The sequence below is a fragment of the Fistularia commersonii genome, chromosome 20 (assembly GCF_037954325.1).
Source record: "Fistularia commersonii isolate RoL2024-O1a breed Wild chromosome 20, RoL_Fcom_v1.0, whole genome shotgun sequence".
In the NCBI taxonomy this organism is placed as follows: Eukaryota; Metazoa; Chordata; class Actinopteri; order Syngnathiformes; family Fistulariidae; genus Fistularia; species Fistularia commersonii.
The window spans coordinates 92,113-117,666 of record NC_141303.1 but is presented as its reverse complement, the minus strand read 5'-3'; the positions used below and the strand labels follow the sequence as shown (position 1 = coordinate 117,666).

General features: G+C 47.6%; 1 protein-coding gene across 1 annotated transcript; it reads right to left on the bottom strand.

Annotated features, from left to right (window-relative positions):
• Positions 1-11,241: 11,241 nt before the first annotated feature.
• gnpat (glyceronephosphate O-acyltransferase) lies at positions 11,242-25,543 on the bottom strand. The gene is made up of 17 exons (XM_086167566.1): positions 25,389-25,543; positions 22,494-22,685; positions 19,838-20,014; positions 19,639-19,768; positions 18,649-18,776; positions 17,372-17,447; positions 17,122-17,273; positions 16,812-16,942; positions 16,485-16,729; positions 14,909-15,013; positions 13,842-14,006; positions 13,689-13,768; positions 13,479-13,619; positions 12,687-12,783; positions 12,448-12,541; positions 11,836-11,894; positions 11,242-11,758 (listed from the first exon to the last, which is right to left on the bottom strand). The coding sequence occupies exons 1-17, from the start codon at positions 25,410-25,412 to the stop codon at positions 11,715-11,717; spliced, it is 2,040 nt and encodes a 679-aa protein (XP_086023692.1). The 5' UTR covers positions 25,413-25,543; the 3' UTR covers positions 11,242-11,714.
• Between the last annotated feature and the right edge of the window lie 11 nt (positions 25,544-25,554).

The following is a 25,554-nucleotide window of genomic DNA, read 5'->3' as shown; positions in this document are numbered from 1 at the left end:
TTTTTATTTTCCAATCCAGCAATCCACAAATGTTGCTCTTTTGTTCCGACAAACAGCTCCTCCATCAACATAACAACCCCCTTAGGCCAAGCTTTCTGAGACCTTAGACCTTAAACCTAGCTTCTAACTCCTTAGACCTTGCTTCTGAGACCTTAGACCTAGCTTCTAACTCCTTAGACCTTAGACCTAGCTTCTAACACCTTAGACCAAGCCTCTGAGACCTTAGACCTTAAACCTAGCTTCTAACTCCTTAGACCTTGCTTCTGAGACCTTAGACCTAGCTTCTGACCCCTTAGACCTTAGACCTAGCTTCTAACTCCTGAGACCTAGCTTCTGACCCCTTAGACCTTAGACCTAGCTTCTAACTCCTTAGACCTTGCTTCTGAGACCTTAGACCTAGCTTCTGACCCCTTAGACCTTAGACCTAGCTTCTAACTCCTGAGACCTAGCTTCTGACCCCTTAGACCTAGCTTCTAACTCCTTAGACCTTGCTTCTGACTCCTTAGACCTAGCTTCTGACTCCTTAGACCTTGCTTCTGAGACATTAGACCTAGCTTCTGACCATCAACTCCTACATTGAAATGACGAGCCACCTTAACCTTGACCCGCCCACAACTCCGACAGGTATATTTGGAAACTCCCCACAGGTCGTTAGAAGTGAAGAAGCCTCTGGGATGTGCGCTGAAACATCTCCAAGTGAAGAAATTCAAGTCCAGTTGCCACGACAAGAAGATGTGACAAGAATTCGCCACGACCTGGACGAGTGAGAACCTCCACAGACAAAGGCATCGGTGTGTCGTCCATCAAAGTCCAAAAAGGAAGTGTCGTGAAATGAAAACAAAGCTGGACTTTGGAGGTTTCACCGCACCACGTCAGAAGGCCAGAACCTGCCGGGTCTTCCTGCCCGATTCAGACGTCGACCCGGTAGAAGACGGGATGGTTGAGATGATCCTGCGCCTCCAGGCTTCGGGGACCCCCGAGGCTCTCAAACCCTAAAAAGCGAGACCTCCGTCCTTGAAATGTAGTCATTCTATTATCTCCAGCGGAGCGAGACAAGTGTAGGAAATCATCTCCCCGGGGGGAAACCATCCCAGCTCAGCCCGGAGGTCCGGGATGCGTCTTCTGGGATCCAAAAAAGATGGAAAGCTTGTATTCATGAGGAGAGGAGGAGCTTTAACCTGGTTTCGCAGCCGCGCGGTCCTCGGCGTACACCCGGAAAAATCAGATAAGATCCGAATCTTGGGAACGACGTGCAAATGGGAGCGATGGAAATGATAATAATAATTTGCATTACATTTGCATTATCTGGGATTATAAAGTCGGCCATTTTCAATGAAACGGGGGGGGGGGGGGGGGGTTCCCAAGCAGACAGGAGGAGTCGGGTTTCAAACCGCCAACCTTCTGAATCAACCTCATGTAGATGCTGACAAAGACCCAGATAACACACAACGCAAACCATGAGCTTCTCAAAGAAGCGACCGCTTGTTCATGTGTTTTGGTTCACAAACACACTTACAGCTCCACCTACTGGCCCGGCATGTGTACTGCGGCGCTCCGTTTCATTTCCACACCATCTGCAGGGGCGACGTCGCGGTGGAAACGGGGCCTTCGCTTCCTCTTAGGCTGGAGAAAAGTTCCGGACTCCCGACGCAGGTCCAGGCGGAGGGGAAAGGAACCCCCGCTGATCGTTCTGCAGGGGGAGACGCCGCCGGGCTTCAAATTTTCACCTAAAAGCCTCCGGTGTCCTTTGACCTTCTCCACACGTCTTCGTCCGCCCGCCTGCTTCTGACATCACCGTCCTGCAAAGATGGAGGGGGGGTTAGCGTCCTCCTGAGGGACGCGCTCGGATGATCACATCCAGTGACTAATGCTAAGCTGTATTGATCTTCCTCCTCTGCTGTTGTCTCCACCCGGGTGTCCGGGCAGCGAGGACCCTGAACACACCGGACCCGAGGTTTTGGGGGTCCGGACGGGCGAGTGAAATCTAGTTTTGGAAATGTATAAAAACTAGGCTCACCGGAGCGCCTCTTGTTAACGGGTGAGGAGAAGATGGAGCAGGAGATGGACAGGCGGATCGTTGCTCTGCTGTGGTGAAGAGCGAGCCGAGCCAAAAGACGAAGCTCTTAATTTATCGGCGGATCTTCGTTCCCACCCTCACCTCCGCTCACGAGCGACCAAAAGAACAGGATCGTGGATCTGAGCGGGCCAAATGAGCTTTCCGGGGGTTGGCCGGGCCCTCCCTCAGAGATAGGGTGGGAGGGTCGGACGGAGGGGAGCTCTGGAAGTCTGGACCTCCCTGCTCCGCCCGCTGCCCCGGCAACCAGACTTGGAATAAGCCGTAGAAGATGGATGGATGGATAAAAGGGGGATCTGAACTCTATCCTTTTAAAACGTGAACTGTTTTGGACCTACACACTGGAACACCGACCACATAATGAGGATTTCGATATTAGACCCTTTCTAGAGATGTTTTTGTCTATTTTGTTGTCCTTACCATGTTCTGTTTGTCTAGTTCCTCCTCTGTAAATATATTTCTTGTTCAAATCATCTGATCAGTAATGTTCAGTTCCATCCCAGTAAAAATATTCAGAGTATCTGTTTTATTTTAGCTCCTTTCTCAGAATAAGATGAAGATGAGGTTATATAAAAATACATACTGAAGAAGAGGTGCCTTTTATAACTGCTGTTCCCGAGGTAAGAACCTACATACCTACTCAAGGTTCTTGTGTTTACTTGGTTGATGGACAGCAGGCGTGAAGAGTCACATGATCACAACCCTTTAAAAATGACCTCATTTTTAAAGGGTTGGACTGTTGACACCAAGTACCTGAAATCCTCCATCTTCTTGATCTCCACTCCCTGTAGCCTCACCGCTCCACCCGAGTTCCTCTCATTCACACACACATATATTCTGTCTTGCTGCGACTAACTTTCATTCCTCTCCTTTCCAGAGCATACCTCCACCTCTCTAGATGTTCCTCTGCCTGTTCTCTGCTCTCACTCCAGATCACAATGTCATCTGCAAACATCATGGTCCATGGAGATTCCTGTCTAACCTCATCTGTCAGAAGGGGCTCAGAGCTGATCCCTGATGGAGTCCCACCTCCACCTCGAACTTCTCTGTTACCCCTACAGCACACCCCATCACAGTTTCACCGCTAGCATACATGTCCTGCACCTGTCTAGCATAGTTATTAATCTGGTACGATTAATCGAATTCAATGTGTTATTTGTTTGTAACTGTGGATTAAATATATTCAAAAATCAAATTTGACCATTCGTACGTGTTTTTCTGACGCAGCATGTATCAGCATGGAAAATTTGGACTGGGAGAGCCATAAAACACAAACATTTCTAAATATATGTCATTGAGAGCCATATAGTATTTTTAACTTATAATAAATTAAATATGTCTTACTTTTAATGGGACCTCTGGTGCCGCATGGATTTGTTTGAAGCGCCGCTTTATATTTGACCGTTTCATCCATGCAATTTTATCATAGCATGTCAGACATACTGCAGATCCAAATGCAGATCCCTCCGTCCACACAACCTGGAATGCACCGTATCTTCGTCTTTTTTTTCTTTTCACCGTCTTCTCCGTTACGAGGGTTGACGCGGATAAACTAGTTGGCTTTCTGATAAAACTGATTTCTTCACCTTTACAACGACCCGGACTGATCGGAAGCCATCGGTTCCCAAACCGTGAAATTTATCTTCAAAACTAATTTCTGTTTACTTTAAAATGACACAGTATTATGAAGAAATATCACAAGTATTTTAAAATCAGTTCCAAACTGATTTTTTTTTTTCAACTCAAAATTGTCAGGGAGCCGTACGCCCTCACCAAAGAGCCATATATGGCTCGCGAGCCATAGGTTCCCAATCGCTGATGTACCGGTAGTTAATATTCATCAGGAAAATGTGTTTTACAGCCGCGCGGTGGAAGGTGGCAGCCTGTGTGACGGCACCGTCTCCGGGGGATCCTCAACTCTTAAACTCCATTGTTATACATACAATAATGTGTACATTATGACCACATACTCACACACACACACACACACACACACAGGGTGGCTGGTGGCTGCAGGGGCCATAAAATGCATCACAGGAGAGGAAAGAAAAAAAGAAAGAAAAAGGGGGGAAATTCCCTAAAGCAAACTGAAATGAAAAGCCATTGTGGTTGATAGTAAATCATACGGTCGTTTGCAGGAGCGGCGGGGGGAGGGGGAGGCGGGTCTGGCTTTCAGCAGGGAACCCCCCCCCACACACACACACACACACACACACAACAAAAAATAAAAAAACACACACACACGTCTGACAATCTCCCAAAGAAGTCCAAATACAGCTGCGCCATTTTGGTTTTAATTTGGACAGGATCCCTGAATTTGGATCTGATTTGATGGCCCTCGTCATGTTGCTTCCACCAAGTGTGTGTGTGTGTGTGTGTGTGTGTGTGTGTGTGTGTGTGTGTGAGAGAGTGTGTGTGTGTGTGTGAGAGTGTGTGTGTGTGTGTGAGAGTGAGTGTGTGTGTGTGAGTGTGTGTGTGTGTGTGTGTGTGTGTGTGTGTGTGTAGGACCTTCCAGACAAATCACGGGAGGCTGACGTCCATGTTATTTTGAGTCATCGCTGATGCGGTGCGACGTCCCGCTGCTCAGAACTCAATATAATTGGTACTTTTGTGACATCACGCGCACACACACACACACACACACACACACACACACACAGACGTGTGCACATCGCCTGCTATGAAGGCGCAAGAGCTGCTTTAGTCTAAATTTGGACGCCGTGTCTCTGCTGACCCCTGGAGTTCAGCAGTGCAGCTACTATAGAATACTCCAGAGTACTCTAGAGTACTCTAGAGTACTCTAGAGTATACCGGAATACTCCAGAGTACTCTAGAGTATACTATAGAATACTCCAGAGTACTCTAGAGTACGCCGGAATACTCCAGAGAACACTGGAGTACTCTGGAGTATTCTGGAGTCCAACATGAATCCCTTTCCCACCATTGGAGCAGCTCCTACAACCTTCTCAGGAAGGAGTCCGGGAACCTTCTTAAGTTCTTCTCTGAGGAGGCTTCTTTGTACTCAAGTCATGTGACGAAGCTGATTGATGGAGCTCGTCAGCCGCGCCCATCACCAGATACGTCTTCTGCTCAGATCTTGTCCTGGGACAAAATGGACAGGAGCAGGTGGAGGTGGAGCGACCAAGAGGTTGAAGCAGACCTCAGAGGGGTTTTCTGGGGTTCGTAGAGGAACATCAGGATTTTGGATCAGAACGAATGCAGTTCACCACCGGCAGGAACGCAGAATCAGTAATTCTGCCGGTACAAGGCTGCTTCCTGGAACCAAAGTCCGGCCAAATACTTGGTGGAACTTTTCCCCCCTAAAGCGGCCAAAGAGTTTCTCCACGCAGAGCGAACGCTTCCCCTCATGCTCCTCAAAGCCTGACGAGCGGTATCTTCACTCCCTCCCACTCTCCTTCCAGCTTCCTCTCTCTGAGGGTTCCGCCAAGGTTAGGAAGCCTCCGGTCTGCAGAGGCGAGCGCGGGCGGCTTTGCGATAACCTTGCCCTGTCATTGCATTCTTACAACAAATCTGCTCTTATCGGGATCTTGTAGCAGACGGCAAATGCAATTTCCCGGCCTCCTCCTCCTCCTCCTCCTTCTCTTCTTCTTCTCCTTCTTCCCTGCAACCCCCAGCGGGTCCCTGCCTCAAATCCTCCACAGGCAATCTGCTTGTGTGATCTGACGTCTTTAAGAGGGACTTGAACCGCGGCAGCATTAGCCCATCTGACAACTCGCCGTGGCTCTGACAAAGCTTCGACCGAGGCCCCTTCGCTCCTTCCCTTCTTCTTTCCCTTTTCCTTTCCCTGCTCGCGGTTTGCTTTCGCTTCCCTTTTGGCCTTTTTTTTTTCAAATGTATCAGCATCCGTGCGCTCGCATTAGCGCTGCGTTAGCATCCGACCCGCCCCATCCTCCGGGCCGCACACCGGAGGGAGGCTCGAGCGGCTCGCGCTGCCCATCAGCCGGAAGCCCATGTTGTAGCCGATGACTGGATGAATTCATGTTTTAACCACGAAAAGGATGGATATGTGACAAATCTGGATGAATTTATGTTATAATCGATGAACGAACGGATTACTGTTTTAGTCAAAATACAGATGAATTTTATGTTTTAGTCAATGAATGGATGAATTCTCATTTTAGTGTATATATTGACGAAATGCATGTTTTAGTCGATATATGGTTGAATTCCCTGGTTGATGCACGGACCGGCCCGTCAATCCTCACAGGTAGCCGGAGTTCTCTGCCAAAACATTTTATTTTGAAATGCTATTTTCCTTTTTTGTGTGTGATTTCCTGCACGCCACAATTTGATCTTTTGCTTTTTTTAGGTTTTGAATATAAATGGGATATTTTAAACTCAAAGAAATAAAAAAAGGACACATTTTGATTTAAAAAGACATCGCGGACAGAAATTCGATTTGAGAAAATGGTATAAAAGCTAAAAGAAGGAGTGTGATTTGAAGTGCTGAGCAGAGGACCAGCACCCTGATGAAGTCCGGAGGACGGCGGCGTCTGGCGGCGGGAGTCTGACAGCAGCCGGACGAAAGCGCCAAGTGACGGAGAGCCACGCCGCTCGCCGAGAGATCACGCCGCGCCGTTGATGAGGCCGAGCTCGATCCCCCCCGTCCTCCCCGCCGGGACCCCGTAGCCAATCAGAGCACAGGACGGGACAGTGTGTGTGTGTGTGTGTGTGAGAGGGATCAAAAGGAGATCAGTTCTAGCCTACAAGTACAGATTTGTACTACAGCTTAGCCTAGCTAAGCATCGAGAATAACTTGCCACAAATCGATCACAAATGTGAACCCGGCCGTTCCCCAGTTGGCCGATGACCTCGACGGTCTCCCTGGCGACCGCACGGCGTTCTGATGCCGAGCCCAAATCAAACGTCGCCGCGACGACCGCTGTCAGTCTCCCTTGGAGATGAGAAACCAGACACGATGGCGGCGTCAGTCCCCCCACACCTCATCGTGTTCGGCCGGTCGCAGACGGAGATGCCGCCGTCGTGGAGACGAGAAGTTCACGCAATCCAAAGAACGGGACGGGAACCGCCGAGGAGCAGATCCAGGGCCGAACCCTGATTCTGGACAGGGTTTGGGAGGCGCTGCTGCTGACACCAGGGGTGCTAGCGCCACGCAGTGTTTGCTGCTAACTAAACAACATCAGGCTACACAAACAAACATACACACTTTGGTCTGGGGCTCTCTCTCACACACATACACACACACACACACACACACACACACACACACACACACACACACACACACACACACATCTTCTCATTTCAATTAAATTCGTTGGACGGTGTGAGATCTTCCTTCAGCTCTCCCTTCACAGCAGCATCCATCAACGGATTATTATTTATCGTTCTGTCAAGAGGCGCCGTTGTATCCTGATAGGGAGGGCTTTCCGTGTGTGTGTGAGTGTGTGTGTGTGTGTGTGTAATTGCAGGCATTAGAGTCCATGCATGTCTGCATTATGCAAATACAATTAAATATGCAAATGTTTCTTTTTTTCTTTCCCACTCGGCACTGATCAGCGATCTGAGAGGGGATTTGACCTCCAAGGCCGGACACACACACACACACACACACACACACACACACACACACACACACACACACACACACACACAGGAAGTGGAGAACATTAACCGATCAAACAATATCAACGATATCTTCTAACTACCAGTGAGGGCCGGGAATCAATGTGTGTGTGTGTGAGTGTGTGTGTGTGAGCGCAGCTGAATTCCCCCTGAAATGTGACACACCAGGGCCCAGGTGTTTTCCATCCAATTGACCTCTGACCCAGAACACACACACACACTTCTCTCTCTATGGTCATTTCTATGCTAACAGCCTCCCATCAGCTCCTGAGGATGGATGAACACATGAAGGGACGGCTAAATAAATATATATATATGTACACACACACACACACACACACACATATATATATGCATACTTACATAAATATTTCTTGATGTCATAAAGTCAACTGTCCATCACCCTGTATGTACACAAGCACACACACACACACACACACACACACACACACACACACACATTTCTGATCACAGGACGACAGCGACCATCAGTCACAATTCAACTCATCGGGATGGATCTTCCTGTAGTGTGTGCGTGTATGTGTGTGTGTGTGTGTGTGTGTGTGTGTGTGTGTGTGTGTGTGTGAGACATACCTCCCATGCTGTTTGTCATTAATGTGGCATGAAGTGCTGATCCAGCTGCCTGTGTGACTGCAGCTCCTACGGGGGAAGATGGATGGATGGATGGATGGAGGGATGGAGGGATGGATGGATGGAGGGATGGAGGGATGGATGGATGGATGGATGGAGGGATGGATGGAGGGATGGATGGATGGAGGGATGGATGGAGGGATGGATGGAGGGATGGATGGATAAACAGACGATAAACAGAAGAAAGGACACTTTGATGAAAGGACTCTTTGATGAAAGGACTCTTTGATGATTGGACACGGATGGATGGATGAACACATGAATGTCTGGCAAGTGAATGAAGCCAGATGAATGGATGGATGATCTTAAGGGGTGAGGCTGGTGTTGATGGAGGGGTGAGAGGTGGTCATGGAGGGGTGAGCGTTTGTGGGAGTGTGTGTGTTTTTGTGTGTGTGTGTGTGTGAAGCGTAAGACAAGCATGACCTCTAGTGGCCACTCTGTGAATTGCATCCTCTCCTACCGGTGTGGATTTGTCTTGGATTCGTGGATTGGACCGAGCGGTGCATCTCAGGAGAACGGTCGCAGATCATCCGTCCTCCCTGAGATGCTCCTCCTCCATTCTTGATCACGATGTTTCCTCTGATGGACAGAAGACGATGTCTTCCTCTCAAACACCAGTGATGTCGCTCATTCATACCACTTCTCCCACACTCAGGGTCACTGGAGCGTCTCCTAGCTGTGATTGGGTGAGAGGTGGGGTTCACCCTGGACCGGTCCATGGAGAACATTCACCATCTCATGCACACCTCATACAGACATCCAGCCATTCACACCACAGAGATAGAAGCATTCACCCTCTTATCGGACGCCCGATTCAGGGTCTCCTCTGAACGTCCTGCATGTGTTTGGACTGTGAGAGGAGCCCTGAGAACCCTGAGGAACCCCACGCAGACCTCCTACGGGAATCCAACCGGGGACCTTCTGGCTGGGAGGCCAAAGATCTAACCGTGTCGCTGCTCCTCACTTCAATCAATTCAATTTGAAAATATGTCAATATGTACAGTGCCTATCATAAGTATTCACCCCCTTGGATGTTTTACCCTTTTCCCTCTTTCATAAATCAATCACGGTCAATAAAATTTGGCTTTTTTAACATAGAAATGTATTGGAAAGCACTCTTTAATGTCAAAGTGAAAACAGATTTCTCCAAAGTAATGTCAATGAAATAAAAATATATAAAGAAATATAATTGTTTACATAATGAATCACCCCCTTTATAAGTTAATACATGAAGACAGAAGAACACTCCAGCAACTCAGGGAAAGGGTGTTTGAGATGTACAATTCGGGGGATGGATCCAAAAACATTTCCAAGGCATTTAAAATGCCCCAGAGTTCAGTGAAATCCATTATCAAGAAATGGAAGGAATATGGCACTTGTGTGAATCTGCTTGGATCAGGCCGCCGTTGTTTCTGTCCAAGTAGGAGACTAGTAAGAGAAGTAACCAGGACCTCTACGACTGCTCTGAAGGAGTTACAAGCTTTAGCTGCTGAGATGGGAGAGACTGTGCAAACAGCAACTGCTGCCCGGGTTCTTCACCGGTCAAAGCTTTATGGGAGAGGCAATGGTGAAGCCACTGTTGAAGAAAAGTCTTTTAGATCTGGACTAGTTTGCCAAAAAGCACGTGGAAGACTCCATGGTCAAGTGGGAGAAGATTCTTTGGTCTGATGAGACCAAAATCGAGCTTTTTGGCCATCAGACAAGACGTCACGTTTGACAGAAACCAAACACTGCACATCACCAAAAACAAACAGATCGATCACCGGTTTTACAAGGAAGAATGGAGCAAAATTGTTGTGTGCAGATGAACAAGACTTATCAAGACTCATCCACACAGACTCACTGCTGTGGTTGCATCCAAAGGTGCATCTACAAAATACTGACTGGAAGGGGGTGATTCATTATGCAAACAATTCTATTTCTTTATATATTTTTATTTCATTGACATTACTTTGGAGAAATCTGTTTTCACTTTGACATTAAAGACTTCTTTCAAATAAACTTTTGCGTTAAAAAAGCCAAATTTTATTGACTAAAGGGGTAAAACATCCAAGGGGTGAATACTTCTGATAGACACAGTCTGTTGTCGCAACAGATTATCTTTTCAGCTCGTCACTTTAACGCGCTCAGCCCTGCGGGAAACGTTTCCCCCGGCCGCTCCAGGCTGAAGGACGCCCGAATATTTGTTTCCGCGCCTCAATAGCCACGACGTCGACAAAATCACGCATTAGCGTTGTCCTGCTGTTGGCGTTGCTATTGGATACCGACCATCCAGGTGGCGTCGTGGGTGTTTGTGCACGAGGTCGCCAACACCAATCGTAAGCTGGATCCTCCTCCGTCCTCCAATCAGGACACGGCAGCTATCCTAACTGCAATTTGGAAGGGATTTATTAACACACACACACAGGAGATATGGATGTTACACCCTTTGCCATCGGGGGCCTCGACCTCCTGCTCCCGATCGCCCCATTGATCGATCTGTTTGCTGTTTATACATTTACCACTTTGCCACTCAATTGTTTTTTAAAATTTCATTAAATCTTTATGAATTTGTCAGTACGGTGTCCTCGAGCGGCGTAATCTGCCTTACATAAGATGTAGTATTATTGTTATTCCGCACGCCAGCAGCGCTACCCCAGCTTCTTCCTTAAAAAAGCATATTACCGATTTAATGACGAATAAATCTTAATTTATTAAATGCTTTAAAACCCCTGGCCGCTTTAACTCGCAGATAAAACTTTACAACAGCGCGTGTTTGTACACAGGTAATAAAGGCTTTATCACTCTTTAACTGGTCGATTTTGAAAAAAATAAAACAAAAATAATTATATTAACTGCAAATTTCAATGAATATCAATTCTTACAAGGTCTTTTTTAATATTATTCCAAATATATGAAGAGTCTGTTAAGCATTTAAAAACACGTTTTATTGACAAATACTAATCAGCGTTTTAGAAAGCCGTACAACATTGATTCCAAGGATATTACCACTCCTATGTCACCGTTAGAAAAACGTCCCACCGACTGCGATATAAATAAACGTCCCGTATTAAAAGATGCCGAGGTTTTAGAAAAACAAACTCCGGTCGTAACAAAAAAAAAAGCATCCTTTGGTGTGGCGACAGCTTCGAGGTTCGGCACGCCAAGATCCGCCCGTCGAGTGGGAAAGGGTGAAAATGCGAGGGGGACGGGAGGTAATAAAGTGCACGAGACCGGAAAGCGAGGGGTTAAAAGGGGAAAAGGGGAGAGCGGCGCCCGTCCTCCATCTTTGAGACCGCCAAGGCAAGGAGGTCATAGGTCGCCCGCTCAGTTCGGAGGCCTAAAACGTTCATCGACTCGTCTTAAGAGTCACCTCTTCTGGTCTGGTGGAGGCGTGGAGGCGTCACAGGTGGGCGGCCACGCCTTTCTGGGTGGGCGCCTTTCCTCCTGGCGAGGAGAAAACACCGTTAGCCTCCTCCCGCTCTCCAGAAGGAGAACACGTATGATCCGGAAGGTTCCCTCACCCAGAGCGTCCTCCAGGGAGCTCGCCAGCACCCGGTTGATCTTCAGGCTGCCCTCGGCTCTGAGCGGAGAAGATAGGAGGGCTTTTAGATTTATTGTCATCCAAGGAAACCGATGCGGCTGCCGGGAGATTATGGGTTACAGATTATAGATTATCACAAAGACGTAATCCAGATTAAACGTACGTCAGAGAGCTGGACCCGCGACTGCAATTTAATGACCGTTTTAAAAAGGCGATGGGGCAACACCAGAGGGACAGCAACCAAAGAAATGGGATTAAAAATTGAATATAAACAAGATGTTAAAATCCCAAATTAATTGAAGTGCATTACAGACTAAACAAAATTAATTAGATTAAATTCCAAGAATTTATCCAAATTAACGACATAAAAATCCAAAATTGAAGAAACTGTGATCTAATAGATTAATTAGATTAAACTCTAAGATTGGTTTTAAGAGGGATTAAAATGATTAATCCAAGATTAATTAACAAGTGACAGCAAAGTGAAGATTGATCTCAGCCAATTGAATTAAATTTCAAAATTAATCTAAATGGGAAACTAAAATCTCAGATCAAAAAATTAATATGATAAAAAGTGTCAAACCCGACGCACCCTTTGACCTTCTGCACGGCTCCCAGGCGAACCAAAGCAGCCAGGGCGTTTTTCTGCAGGTCCGATGACAGGACCTCGCTGTGTCTCAGCCGACCTGCATGAAAACACACACACACACACAATCGTTGCCCATGGCAGTGGCCGGGCACACGCGCATGCGCACACACACACACACACACACACACACACGTGCACACGCGCACGCACGCACGCACGCACACACACAGACAGAGACAGACCTGCCAGCAGCTCCTTAATGATGAACTTCCGGACGGTGGGAATGAACTTCTTCTCTGTCAGAGCTGTGGTGTCTTCACAGAGGAACCTGCAGATGACCTAACGCACGCACACACACACACACACACACACACATAGCTGTGAAGACCAGCTGATGGTCAGCGTGAACCCCTAAATGCACATTTGACCTCATTTCATGTGGCCCACGAGGTCTCAGAAGGTCTGATTGTCTTCAAACAAAGAAGTTAAACGTATGCATGGACCATAAACTACATGTCACACTATTCACGCCGATCACGTCACCCGCCAAGTGACGGCGTTCCGCCATTAGATCGCAGTGAATCCAGATGGATGACATTTTCAGATATACAAATGGCCACTAAATGTCCCAGAAGAGAAAAGTGGATGCAGATTGAAGGCTGTTTGGAGAAGGTGGGAAGGAAAATACATGTTTGTGTTTCAGAAAGAAAAAGCTGTTTGTGTTTTGTAAGCCAAACTATCAGGGCAGCAGCATGCGTTTACCAAAGTCGCATCCAAAAACACTGCAGCAGTGAAAGCTAGCTTTGGAACAGAGCATTTTTCATAAATCCAGAGTTATTTAACATGAAGGAGTCGTTCCATTTATTTGACGTTACATGTAGTTCCAATGATAGTGTCGTTGATCCTGTGGCCCTTTGAGAGCCACCTTTCTGCTGATGTGGCCCTCGCTGGAAATTAGTTGGACATCCCTGCCCTAGTGTGTGTGTGTGTGTGTGTGTGTGTGTGTGTGTGTGTGTGTGCGCACGCATCTCCACCTGGTACCCCTGTAGGAAGGGTTCTAGCATGCCGGTGAGGAAACCCAAGGTTCTGCATCCCTGCTCCGTCACCAGGACCTCCTGCTGCGTGACCTGCAGGACGCCGGTCTTGGCGAGCAGGAAGGCGGCCTCCTCGAAGTCCTGCGTGGGAATTCAAGGCCGTCAGCGGATGTTTTTTTTCATTTGCCCGTCCGTCGCGGCGCTCCTCACCTGCACCTCGGCTCCGGGGCAGAGGATGAACTCGTTGGAGAACATGTTCCTCAGGAAGGCGAAGCTGTTGTAGACCTCCTCTGGAGGAGAGAAGCAGCAGGCAATCAATCCCTCGAGTCTCACTTCCCGTCAACCGGCTTCACAGAGGCTTACGTTTCTTCTCGGAGGCGGCGGCGTGGATGGCGGACGCCAGCAGCGCCGGGCGGAGGAAGACGTGCAGCGCCTGATTCCTGTAGGACGCGCAGGAGATGACGGTGACGGCCCGACTCAAGAGCTCCTCCTCTGGGAGGACGGTGCAGTGCCCTGCTTCCGGACTTCCTGTTTGAGAAGAGGAGGTTTCCTTCACGCTGGTGTCTTCTCCTACTCGTCTCACATCTCATCAGCTTTGAGGACAGAGGTGTGTAACAGGGGTTTTCTAGGTGAAGGTGCATCAGGGATCTGCTCTGAGCCCCCTCTGGTTTGCTGTGCTGATGCACAGGCTGGCAGTGAAGATCAGATAGGAACATCAATGGTATGAAGTTTTGCAGAGACACTGATGTGCAGTGAGAACAGAGAGGGGGTGGAGGTGAAGGTGGAGGTGGAGGTATGCTCCTGGAGAAGAAAGGGATGAAGGGTAACCACAGCAAGACAGAATATATGGATGAATGAGAAGAACCCAAGAGGAACAGTGAGGCTACAGGGAGTGGAGATGAGAAAGGTGGGGGCTTAAGTGCCAAGGGTCAACGGTTCAGAGCAATGCAGAAGATGGAGAAGAGGTGGAAGAACAAGGAGCAAGGAGTTTGGAATGGATGTAGACAAGTGTCAGGAGTGATAAAGGAATATCAAGGAATATCAAATATCAAAGTGAAGGTGGAGATTATGGAGGTGAGGAGCAACCATGGTGTCCGGTTTGGAGACACTGAGGAGAAGACAGGAGGCAGAGATGAAGATGTGGAGGTTCATCTGGGGGGCATGAGGAAGAAGAGAAGGAGTCCATCAGTGGGGAAATGGCATGTTTGATGTTCTGGAGATACACTGAGATGGTTTGGACATGGACAGGATGGACGGTGAAGATCTGGGAGGAACCTGAACGCTGTCTGATGTGCTTACAGGAGAAAGGGTTGCAAAGGAGGACCATGGAAATGGACCTCATTCATTTTTCAGCCCATCCACAGAAGGTCCGCCCCATCTGCCCGCCCCTGATCTCGATCACATTAGTATAGTAACACAAATATCCGGACCTTGCTCCTGCTCCACAGCCAGCTGGACTCGCCCGTTGGAGATCCTCACCAGGCCTCGATGCAGGGAGAGACTACAGGAGACGACCTCGGACGGAGGCTTGTGGTCTGCAGGAGAAGAGAAGCAGATGATTATATACTTGTTTTGGCCCAAAATGTAGATGTTCCGCTATGAGCCCTGGAAGCCCCTCTGTGACGGAGCTGGCTTGGACATCTTTGTCGCTCCATTTTTGGCTGCCTCCGTCCATTTTGTCCCAAGAGTACATCTGACCAGGATAAATTTTAAAAATGCCGCTCTGCAAAAAGTATCTGGACGAAGCTTCATAGTTTGACCAACATACAAAAAGACACTGCCTTGGAATACGAGCTAAATGGTTCTCGGAAGTTGAGAACCAGGGTTCCTGGTTCTTCTGCTGTCCCAATGGACAGAAATGGCCTCGTCCCTGAAAAGCTTCTGAGAACTTGCAAAAAGTACCTACACTCAGCAAGGGACTCAAGCCAGACTTGATAGTGATCTCAGGTATTGTGGAGTACTTGGGTTGGCCATGATTCGGTGAACGTGTAGCTCAATGGTAGAGCACACGGATCACATGTTTGAGGTCCCGGGTTCAATCCAATCCCCAGTATCTCCACTGTAAGTCCCTCTAGATAAAAGTGCCCGTAAAGTGTCAAACGACTGTATACTATGACTCCAGGTGACAGGCAATTCAAAACAGCCTCATTCCTCAGAGGGTTCTATGACCTGTAAAAAGTATCTACAGTCAACAAGGGACTCGAGCTGGGCTCCATATCACTCTGGAATAATTTATTGTACTCTGCAGAACTGACTCCCAGTCTACAGCAAGTAACACACAGAGAAGCGGGAACTGGCCTTCCTGAGAAGGTTAGATGGTAGTTTATTGATCCCTGTTGGGGATATCAGAGGGCCGAGGACGGGGGGGCCCAACACGTTGATCCCGATCTACGGGTCAATCGCGAAGCCCTGCCTTTCAAAAGAAACTCGACCGCACGACGTAAAAAAACCTCAACCGGGAGTCGTGCAATACGCGAGTCATTACAAATAGCCTATCATCCATCCCCACCGTGGCAGCGACATGCTTGACTGACATACAGTACAGCCAATCCCAGATCTCCGTACGAGTACCGTTCCACCATGACCGACGGATTTGGAAGTGTGTTAGAGGCTGGGCTACCCGATAATTGACGGAGTCCATTCAGTGCAAGACGTCAGGCGCACACGTGCACGCACACACCTACACAAAGCTGGTAGATCATTTGGACTTGGTCATTTTAGAAGTAGCTCGCAGGCCAACAGAGTGTGGACACCCACGGTCTAGGACCTGCAAGATGTTCTCCCATTTGGAAAGGGTCTACTGTGGTCTAAATCATCCCTGCAGCTGTGGAACAATCGGAACCTTGATGCCCTGGAGGGGCTAATTATCTGTTCCACCTCACCAACAGGGGCACAAGAGCCCGCTTGTAAGGGCGGTGGAGTGTTACCATCAGAATAAGAACAACTCTATTTATCCCGAAGGAAAGTGTTGAATGGCAGAAGCTCCGGGGCCAGGCGGATTCATACCGGGCCAGTGCAGGAAGGCTCCGTGCTGCCGGCAAACATCCCGCAGCCACAGCACCTCCCGGGTCAGCTGGTCCGGCGTCATGCCCGGCTTTGCCGCCTGGTGTCGATGGTGGTTCTGGAGCAGCAGCGAGGCCAGGAGGACCCACGGCTTCAGGACCATGTTCTGCTCCTGATCCCTCAGCAGCCGGTAAGCAGTGTCGCTCACGAAGCCATGCACCTCCTGGCTGGGCCTGCAGGGGATGTGTCTGCAGGAGGACGACCCGGTCAGTCCGCCTCTGATACCAAAGGGCCTCACCGTGACCCGGGGCCAGAAGTTGAGGACCCTACCTGGGCGTCAGGTTGAACTGGCAGCGGTTGACTCTGCCGTCGGCCAAACTCCTCACGGACACCGGCTGGCCGAAGTAAACGTGGATGCTGCCGTAGTCCTCGCCCAGGATCTTCCTGGCTTTGAACAGACCCTGAGAAAGAGACACCGGGACGAAGCTGAGACAAGTACAACAAGTCTCCGCGTCCGTACCGGGAAACCGTGGCCCTCTGGTCCTTCGCAACAAATCTAATTTACATCCTGTGTTGGAGGGGTTTCCCGGTGGACACCAGAGTCCAGCTCTAGTCAGGGTTTGGAGCTGCAGAAACTCACTGAGGTGGACTCTTTGGGTTTTGGAACACCCAGCAGCTCCCGGGCGTAGAGCGTCTCCTCCAGGATCCTCTCGTAGCTGATGCTGACGGGAACCAGGCAGACGTCGAACACCTCGCCTTTCAGGAAAGGCTCCATCACGATGTTCAGCAGACCTGGTAGAGGAGACACGTGGATGGAGGACAGGCCAGAAGCTCTCACGGACACGTCCGAGGTCCATGTCCTCTCCTGCTGCCATCGTCTCGTGACTCACCCAGCTTTGGAGTCAGAGATTTAGAAGTTCTACTTCTTGTTCCCTCCAGGAAAAACTCAATGGGTGCAAATCCATTCTGGAGCGAGTTAAAAATACAGAGATATGAATTACTTTAGTGACAGCATCACGTAGGTAGATCTTTCCCTGCCTGGTGGTTCCAAAGCTCTTTACATAGAGGAGTAATGAATAATCTAATTTAATGCCTTTTTAAAGCCACTTTAAACAAATTTAATTCCAATGTCCAACTGCAGATACGTGTATATATATATTATTGTCGACTATTTACATCTGGAATGGATCTGACACAATAGCAGAGGTGAGCATATGACCTTCTGAGAGAAAACAGAACTGAAGAATCACATGGATTTAACTTGGTGTATGATTATTAGTGCATATTGATTAGTTTGTTTCATTTTTGCTCCAACTCTGGGGTTGTAACTACACCGTCAGAACGCAATAGGCAATTAAAGGGTTCCACTTGTCAATCATCACACTATTCACATCCAAATCATGAAATGTTTATGGAGTCAAATCAAAGTGAATCATTTTTCCCATCATCAATATTTAAATATTCATGCCTGTAGACCACATGTGTCAAACTCAAGGCCCACAGGAGAACATCTTAAAAGGTCTGATTGTCTTCAAATAAGGAAGTCAAACGTGTTCATTGACACGAACTACATTTTCCACTATTCACGCGGATCATGTTACCCGCCAAGTGAGGGCGTCCCGCCATTAGCTCGCGGTGCCTCCACCTCAATGACACTTTCAGAAATACAAATGTTCCCTAAATGTCTAGGAAGGGAAGAGATGATGCAGATGGAAAGCTGCTTCAAGAAAGATGGGAAGGCCAATACATGCTTGTGCTTCCAGGAGAGTAAGTGGTTTGTCTTTTGTGAGTCTTTTGGATTTGGATTTTTTCATAATTTATAATTATTATTATTTATTTAAACATTAAGGAGTAGCTACATTTATTTGACTTTACAATGGTTACATTTAATCACGTTTATACTGTTACCGCTCCATGTGACCCTATAAAACCTGATAGACGTCTAACCGTTCACCCTCTCGTTTACACGTCTGGATAACTTGGGATCTCCAGTGAACTTCCTGGATCTGTTTGGACAGCGGGAAGAACCCAGAGGAACCCCACGCAGATACGGGGAGGACCTTCTGTAGGAATCCAACCTTGGATCTTCTTAGTGCGAGGAGGAAGCGCTAACCGCAGAGCCACCATGCTAACTCATGGACAGGTGACTTCTGACCGTGAACCTCACCTTCAACATGGTCTTCACATATTCTGAGAAAACGGCCCAGTAGAGCTTGTCTCCTCCGAAGGAGCGCCGGATGAAGAAGGCACCAGACATACGCAGCATCTCACCGACAATCTTCATCCCCATGAAGTCTGTGTGGACACACACACACACACACACACACACACACACACACACACACAAGTAATGGAGAAGTTGCCAACTATTTTCATACTTGATCTTCTTCTCCTTTAGGCCACTCCCTCCAGGGGTCACCGCAGCCAATCACCTCCATCCTACTCTCTCCTCTGCCTTCTCTTTGCTCACACAGACTTAGTTCCTCTCCCTCCATAAACCTCCATAAACCTCCTGCCTGGCAGTTCCAGCCTCAGCATCCTTCTTCCCAGATTTTCTAACCAACTCTCATTTCAGATCATTATGTCATCTGCAAACAATCTCAGTTCCTGGAGGTTCCTGTCCAACCTCATCCCACAGCCTGTCCATCACCACAGCAAACAAGAAGGACCTCAGAGAAGATCCCCATGTATGTCCGCCTCCACCTGGAACTTCTATGTCACACCTCACCACTGTCCTACAGATGTCATACATGTCCTGTGCCACTCCAGACCTCTTCCTTCAATTATAGCTCCTCTTCTCGGCAACGTGTCAGGTGATTGTGCTAGGTCTACATGGGGTAGAATGCAGCTCCAGCACTTTGCAGAACCGAAGGAGCATCACGGATGAGAGGTAGAACATCTCCAAGAAGAAAAACTAAGTGGGGTTACCACAGTAGGTTTGGACAGTGGTAGACCAGGAGCAGGACTGAGAACCTTCACAGACAACTCATGAGGACATTCACCTTTTTAAGAAGAAAAAATGTTGGAACTACAAATCCGAAAAGACACAATTATGGATAAGTTTAATTTTGTCTTGATCTTCTTCTGATACCCTAGTTTATAACTTTGCTCTGAACATCAGGCGTCACAAGAAGCACATCGGCGCGTTCACGCTCACCCATGCCGGCGGCGATGACCGGCAGCGCTAGGTCATAGGTGTACAGGATGTAGGACATCAGCAGGAAGTCCATGTAGCTTCGGTGGCTGGGCAGGAGCACCACCGGGTGGTCCTGGATGGCCTGCTGCAGCTAAGAACGTCAGCGGGCGTTAAGACAGAACGCCAGAGGGAGAGGGAGACCCGCCGGGCTCACACTCACCCTCTGGATGCCCTCCTCGTTCACGCAGACGCTGCGGAACAAGGTTTTGAAGACTTTGCTGAGGGTGAAGGCGAAGAAGCGGACGGTGCTGAGCTGCAGGCGATGTGCCATTTCCTCCAAGATGGCCGAGGCCTCATCCTGGACCTCCTCTGCAGCTTTGCCCGTGTCTGCGGACACCTGATGGGATCGGAGGATGGGTGAGTCACAGCCGGACGATCAAACCCTGAACATCTGAGGAGAGCGGCTGGAGGAGCAACCTGGAGCTTCTAACGACCGACCACGTCTAGCCTTCGTTCAGAAGAAGGCTACATCACCGGGTCGCTTCTCGAGGTCGCCAACCATTCGCTCTGTCATTCACGCAGCATTTCAAGAGGATTTCATTCCTTTCTTGACTCGGTACGTGAAACAAAGTTTTCGTGATACGAATCAATTTAGCTGTTGGAATCGATGGAAACACACTGAACTCCTTTGAAACCTTTTTATGGGTCTATGTGTGTCAAAAACACGAAATAATCTTAGTTATTGCTGTATTTCTGCTGCTCTTTCTCTTCCTGCCAGCACTTGTACTTGCCGTTTCCTTCCCTGATTCAGCAAAAGTAAATCCTTTTGGCATACGAGACCCCAGCTGACGCCGACACGATCTCCAGCAAGCTGTCTTTCATTAATCCAAGCTAACAATAACTTTCCTTTGTTAAGGTAGACGCCCCTTTAGCCATCTTTAGACGCTCCTTTGTGCCCACGGCCATCAGACTGGAGAACAGCGTACAGCTGTGCTAACCCCCCCTCACTTCTTCACCCAGCCACAAGTGTCATGCTCTAACGCCATCGTCTCAGTTGGTCTCAGTCCATTTCTGTCCCGCTTGTTTTTTGTTTATTTTTGTCATTGCTACTGTCACTCTGTTTATATTCCTATCCTTGTTGTTGTTTTGGTTGTCTATTTAAACTCTTGCTGTTTTTCCCCCATTCTGTTGTCCATTTTTATCCTTGATGATGTTGTTCACTGCTGTCTATTTAATTGTGGATGTCTTTTGCTATCTTCTAATTGTCTCTCTATATTTATATTCATATTTATCAATACTATAACTGTTACGCTGCTGTGACAAAAGAATTTCCCCTATGGGGGTTGCCGGTCCTGACCTCCACCAGTTTCATACACACATTCACCGAACCCTTCTTTATTGGAAAAATGAAATTGGATTTTTTCAACTCCAAGACGTTTATATGTCAGGTATGTTTTACTGGTGCACAGAACATTGTGAGCATCAACATCACTGTGTTCAAAGAACAAAACCAGCAAAGCATGATTTTCACATAAAAACAAATCCGTGTGACTAAAGACCAGCTCAGAAATGCACAGCTTCACCTTAGCGAGTGCCACTCTCGTGTCATTTTCGCAACAAAGTCTGATCTGTGTTTTTTTGTCCAGCGCCCTCGAAAAGGATCGCTCACAAAGATACATCGTGAAACAAACGGTATGAGAATCTGGAGCACCATCTACAGTACGTTACCATTTGTTGAAACCAAAACATCGAGAGCGTCGTCAAAGAGCTGCCGGTGAACCCGGTTCTGCAAAATTTCAATGATTTTGTCGAGTTATTTACCATTGAATTTGGGATAGCTTAAGTTCAGCTGCTTTTCCACGCACGGTATTCGTCATCTTCAAGGCAGCTGGTTGTAGGAGTGTTTGACCAGAGGTGTGCGGTCTGCCCTGCTTTGCGAACTTGGAACGAAGCAGCGGCATGATGTTGTTAGGATGGGTTTGTTGACGGTACGAAGGAGGAGCCTTTTCATCGAGTCTGGCTCTCTCCTCCTTGAATTCAGCAAGCGCTCCGTTCTTGAATTCCCCGTCTCAATACAGCGTAGGGACGTGTTCCCTTCGTTAGAATCGCTCGACTCGGCATTGCAAATCATGCCTGTAGGACGCCGACAGCCATCACGTTCCGTCATACATGTGAATCCAAATTGCTCGTATTTGTCCGGCCTTTCTTTTTTTATATAATTAATATGAAGGGATTCATATATTTAGAAAGAAAACGCACAGCATAGCGTCACGACAGTCACAGACAGCCGGGCGCACCGGGACTCCCCGCGTCACAGATCGGCCGAGCTACGTAGCGTGATCACCTGCAGCCGATGATGGCCGAGCGGGGAGCGTCATCACTGATTCTATGAGTCGGCCGTGTGACTCGACCTCCGCCGAACCCCTGAGACCGACTCACCAAAGCCCGGGGGTTGAACGGAACCCAGGTTAAGAGGTACGGACCTCTTAATGAATGAATTAAGTGTCATGATGCTTGGCCAGGTCTGTAACACCAACACTGCTCTCACCTTTAGCTGTTATTTCCTTCTTTGGATCCACTGTCATTCTTAACACCGCTATTAGTAGCAGTCTTACGGAAAAAAAGCAGCATGAACACAAGGATGAACGATGTAAACAATGTGGAAATCCTGTGAGTTTCTTTGTGCGTTCGTGCACCGAGCCTTGCACGCCGGTCCATAGAAAATTGGATCGATAACTGTATTTGTACGCCAATTCGCAGGTGTTCGCTGTCCAACATTCAGCCTCTCATTCAAATATCTGGATAATATATGGTCGCCTATGAACCTCCTGCCCAACCGGAGACCTTCTCGCTGTGAGGCGGAAGCCCTGACCCACCTGCTTGATGACGTGACGCAGCTGGTCGGACTGGAGCACCAGAACCCGCAGCAGGTCGCTCGTGCAGGGCCCGGCCCCCTTGTAGAGCATCGGCGTGTAGCACCGGAGGGCGTATCGGAGGTCGCTGGAATTCCGCCTCTCCTCCAAGATGTCCTCAAAATCATCTCTTTTCTTCAGAGCTGGATCTCTATGCTGGATGGGAGACAAAGCACTCACTGCAGGAACCGCTGATCTGGGAGAACATACTGATCTCTAAAGGTCACCAGCACTGAGAGACATACAACCAGTCACTTATTCATTTATGTCATAGAAACATTAAACCAGTCATTCATGTCATAGAAACATACCACCATCCACTCATTCACATCATGGAGACCCACAACCATTCACTAACTCACTCATCTCATAGAGAAATAAAACCATTCACTCATTCATTCATGTCATCGAAACATACGACCATTCACTCACTCACATCATGGAGACATTTTTACTCGTGTCAGAGAAATACTACCATTCACTCATTCATTCTTGTAATAGAAACATAGAAGCATAAACTCATGTATTCGTGTCAGAGAAATACAACCAGTCACTCATTCACATCATGGAGGAAACATGGAGAAATAGAGAAATATAATATTTCACTCATTCACTCATTAAAAGAACAATTCACTCACTCATTCATGTCATCAAGAAATACAATTCTCTCATTCATGTCATAGAGAAATACTGTGTGCACAATTATTGGGTAAGTGATTATTCTGACCATATCATTTCATCCATAATTTCCAACTGTATACTTTAGAAACTTGAATGCTTATTGGACTGAACACACATGAGGTGATGTGTATTTGTATAACAAGGGAGGGTGTGGCCTCAGGAGATCAACGCACAACATCAAAGTGTGCATGATTATTAGGAAAATTCTTCTCAGGAAAATGGGCCAGGAAACTATAAGTGACTCTGAAAAGTCAAAAACTTTAAAAAGGGATTCCCTAACTAAGATATTGGCGCGTGATCACAGAACAACCAAACATTTTGTTGCAAATAGTCAACAGGGTCGAAAGAAACGTGTTGAGAAGAAAAGGCGCAAATAAACGGCCCAAGATTTGAGAGGAATCAAAGATGAAGCTACCAGGAAGCTGTTCTCCAGCGCTGCCGTATTCCACAAGCGCAACCTACCTGGAGTGTCCGCAAGTAGCAGACGTTTGGTTCTCACAGACATGGCCGAGGTAACAGAGCCTCTGAACAAGACACACAGGTTGAACCATCAAGAACGGGCCAAGAAATATCTGAAGACACATGTTTCAAAGGTTTTGCGGACTGATGAGTGACTGTTGACGTAGCAGACGGACGGGCCTGTGGTTGGATCAGTAACGGACACCGAGCTCCGCCAGCAAGGTGGATTTGGGGTAGGGTATTATTAAAGATCAGCCAGTTGGACCTTTCCGGGTTGAAAATGGACTCACAGCCAATTTTTAGAAGACATTTTCTTCAAGCAGTGTTACAGGGAAAAAATTCTACATCTTTGATTGTTCTGCAAGCCGACGCTCCTTCAAATGCATCGAAGTCGTCCACGGCGTGGCTTGAAGGCCAGCAAAGACCTTAAAGATGAAAAACTGACCTGGCCGCATTCTTCACCTGACTTTAACCCCATGCGAACTTTCGGGCCCTTCTTAAGCAGGACATTTCCGGTGAAAATAAAAAGTTCACCTCTGATCGGTGTCAGGGAGACTGTGGTTGCGGCTGCATTAAAAGTTGATCGCAACCAGATCAAGAAACCGACTGACTCTGTAAACGGAAGGCTGAAGACTGTTATCGGAAAGACAGGTGGCTATTTTGGTCACATGGTCGTTTTTTTATTTATTAAGAATTTATTAAGAATATTTATTAAGAATAAAGAAATGTTTATTTGTAAATGTGTTTATTATTCTTACTTTAACAGGTGAGAATACAAGTGAGACGGGAAAATCTTTCTTTCTCATTTAGTTGCACAATAATTCAGCACCCTAATAGTTGCCTAACAATGGTGTATATCTAGATTTTCTATTTAGACAGCCAAAACTTTACTTTTACTACTTTAATATTCAGGTTTGAGGATTTGTTAAAATTGTGGATTAACCAAGAGCACTGTTGTTGTTCAATAACAAAATGAATCCTCAAAATTACAACTTGCCTCATACTTGTGCACGCAGTGTACAGCCTTTCGTTCACTTGTTTATTTACATGTTTACAGAAGCATACATGTGTTTACGCTGTCATTCAAATGTCATATAGACATCAGCCATTCATCCTCTCATTCACTCATTATATGGAGACATACAAGCATTCACCCTGTCATTCAGCGTGAGCTCAAGTGAAGCTCCAGTGAAACAGTTCTGGGAGCAAACCTGGTGAGAAGGTCTTCATTGTCAAGAAGGAGAGAATAAGCAGACGCTAACCCTCCACATTTGGAGCTAAACATGGAGCATCAACCTAGAACAGCTTGGTTTGGATAACGGTAAAAGGTGGTCGAGAGCCACGTTGGGGAAATATAGGGGAGGCATAATAATAATGTAGGGGCGGCATAATACTACTACTAATAATGATAAAGCAGTTGTTTCCCCCTCAGGCTGTCTTACACAATCCATCCACTCACGGCTGTGACATGAAGCACACCGCCACAATATGTAGGGAAAACATTACATAGTTGCAAAACATTAGCCATTTTCCTACACACGTCCGTGAAATCCAAACAAACGAACCAAGACAGGGTGATTAGTTTAAAAATGTTTGCTTTTCTGCAGGGTGGTTTTAAATCACAGCTTGCGCATCCGGCTGAGCAAATGTCAAAAGTCACAACTGAGTTAGCTTAGCTCATTTGCGAGTAACACACGCGAAAAACAAACATAAACGTACCGAATAAAGTGCACTGGAAGCCATACTTCATCACGATTCACGCAAGCGGAATCACGTGGAGCTGGACGTGTGTGGCGGATTCTCGGTGGAATCGCTGGAGTGGAGTCACGGATTTCTCCAGCCGTGGGCTTCACATGGGCGTTAGCCGCAGCACTTCCGCGTTCCG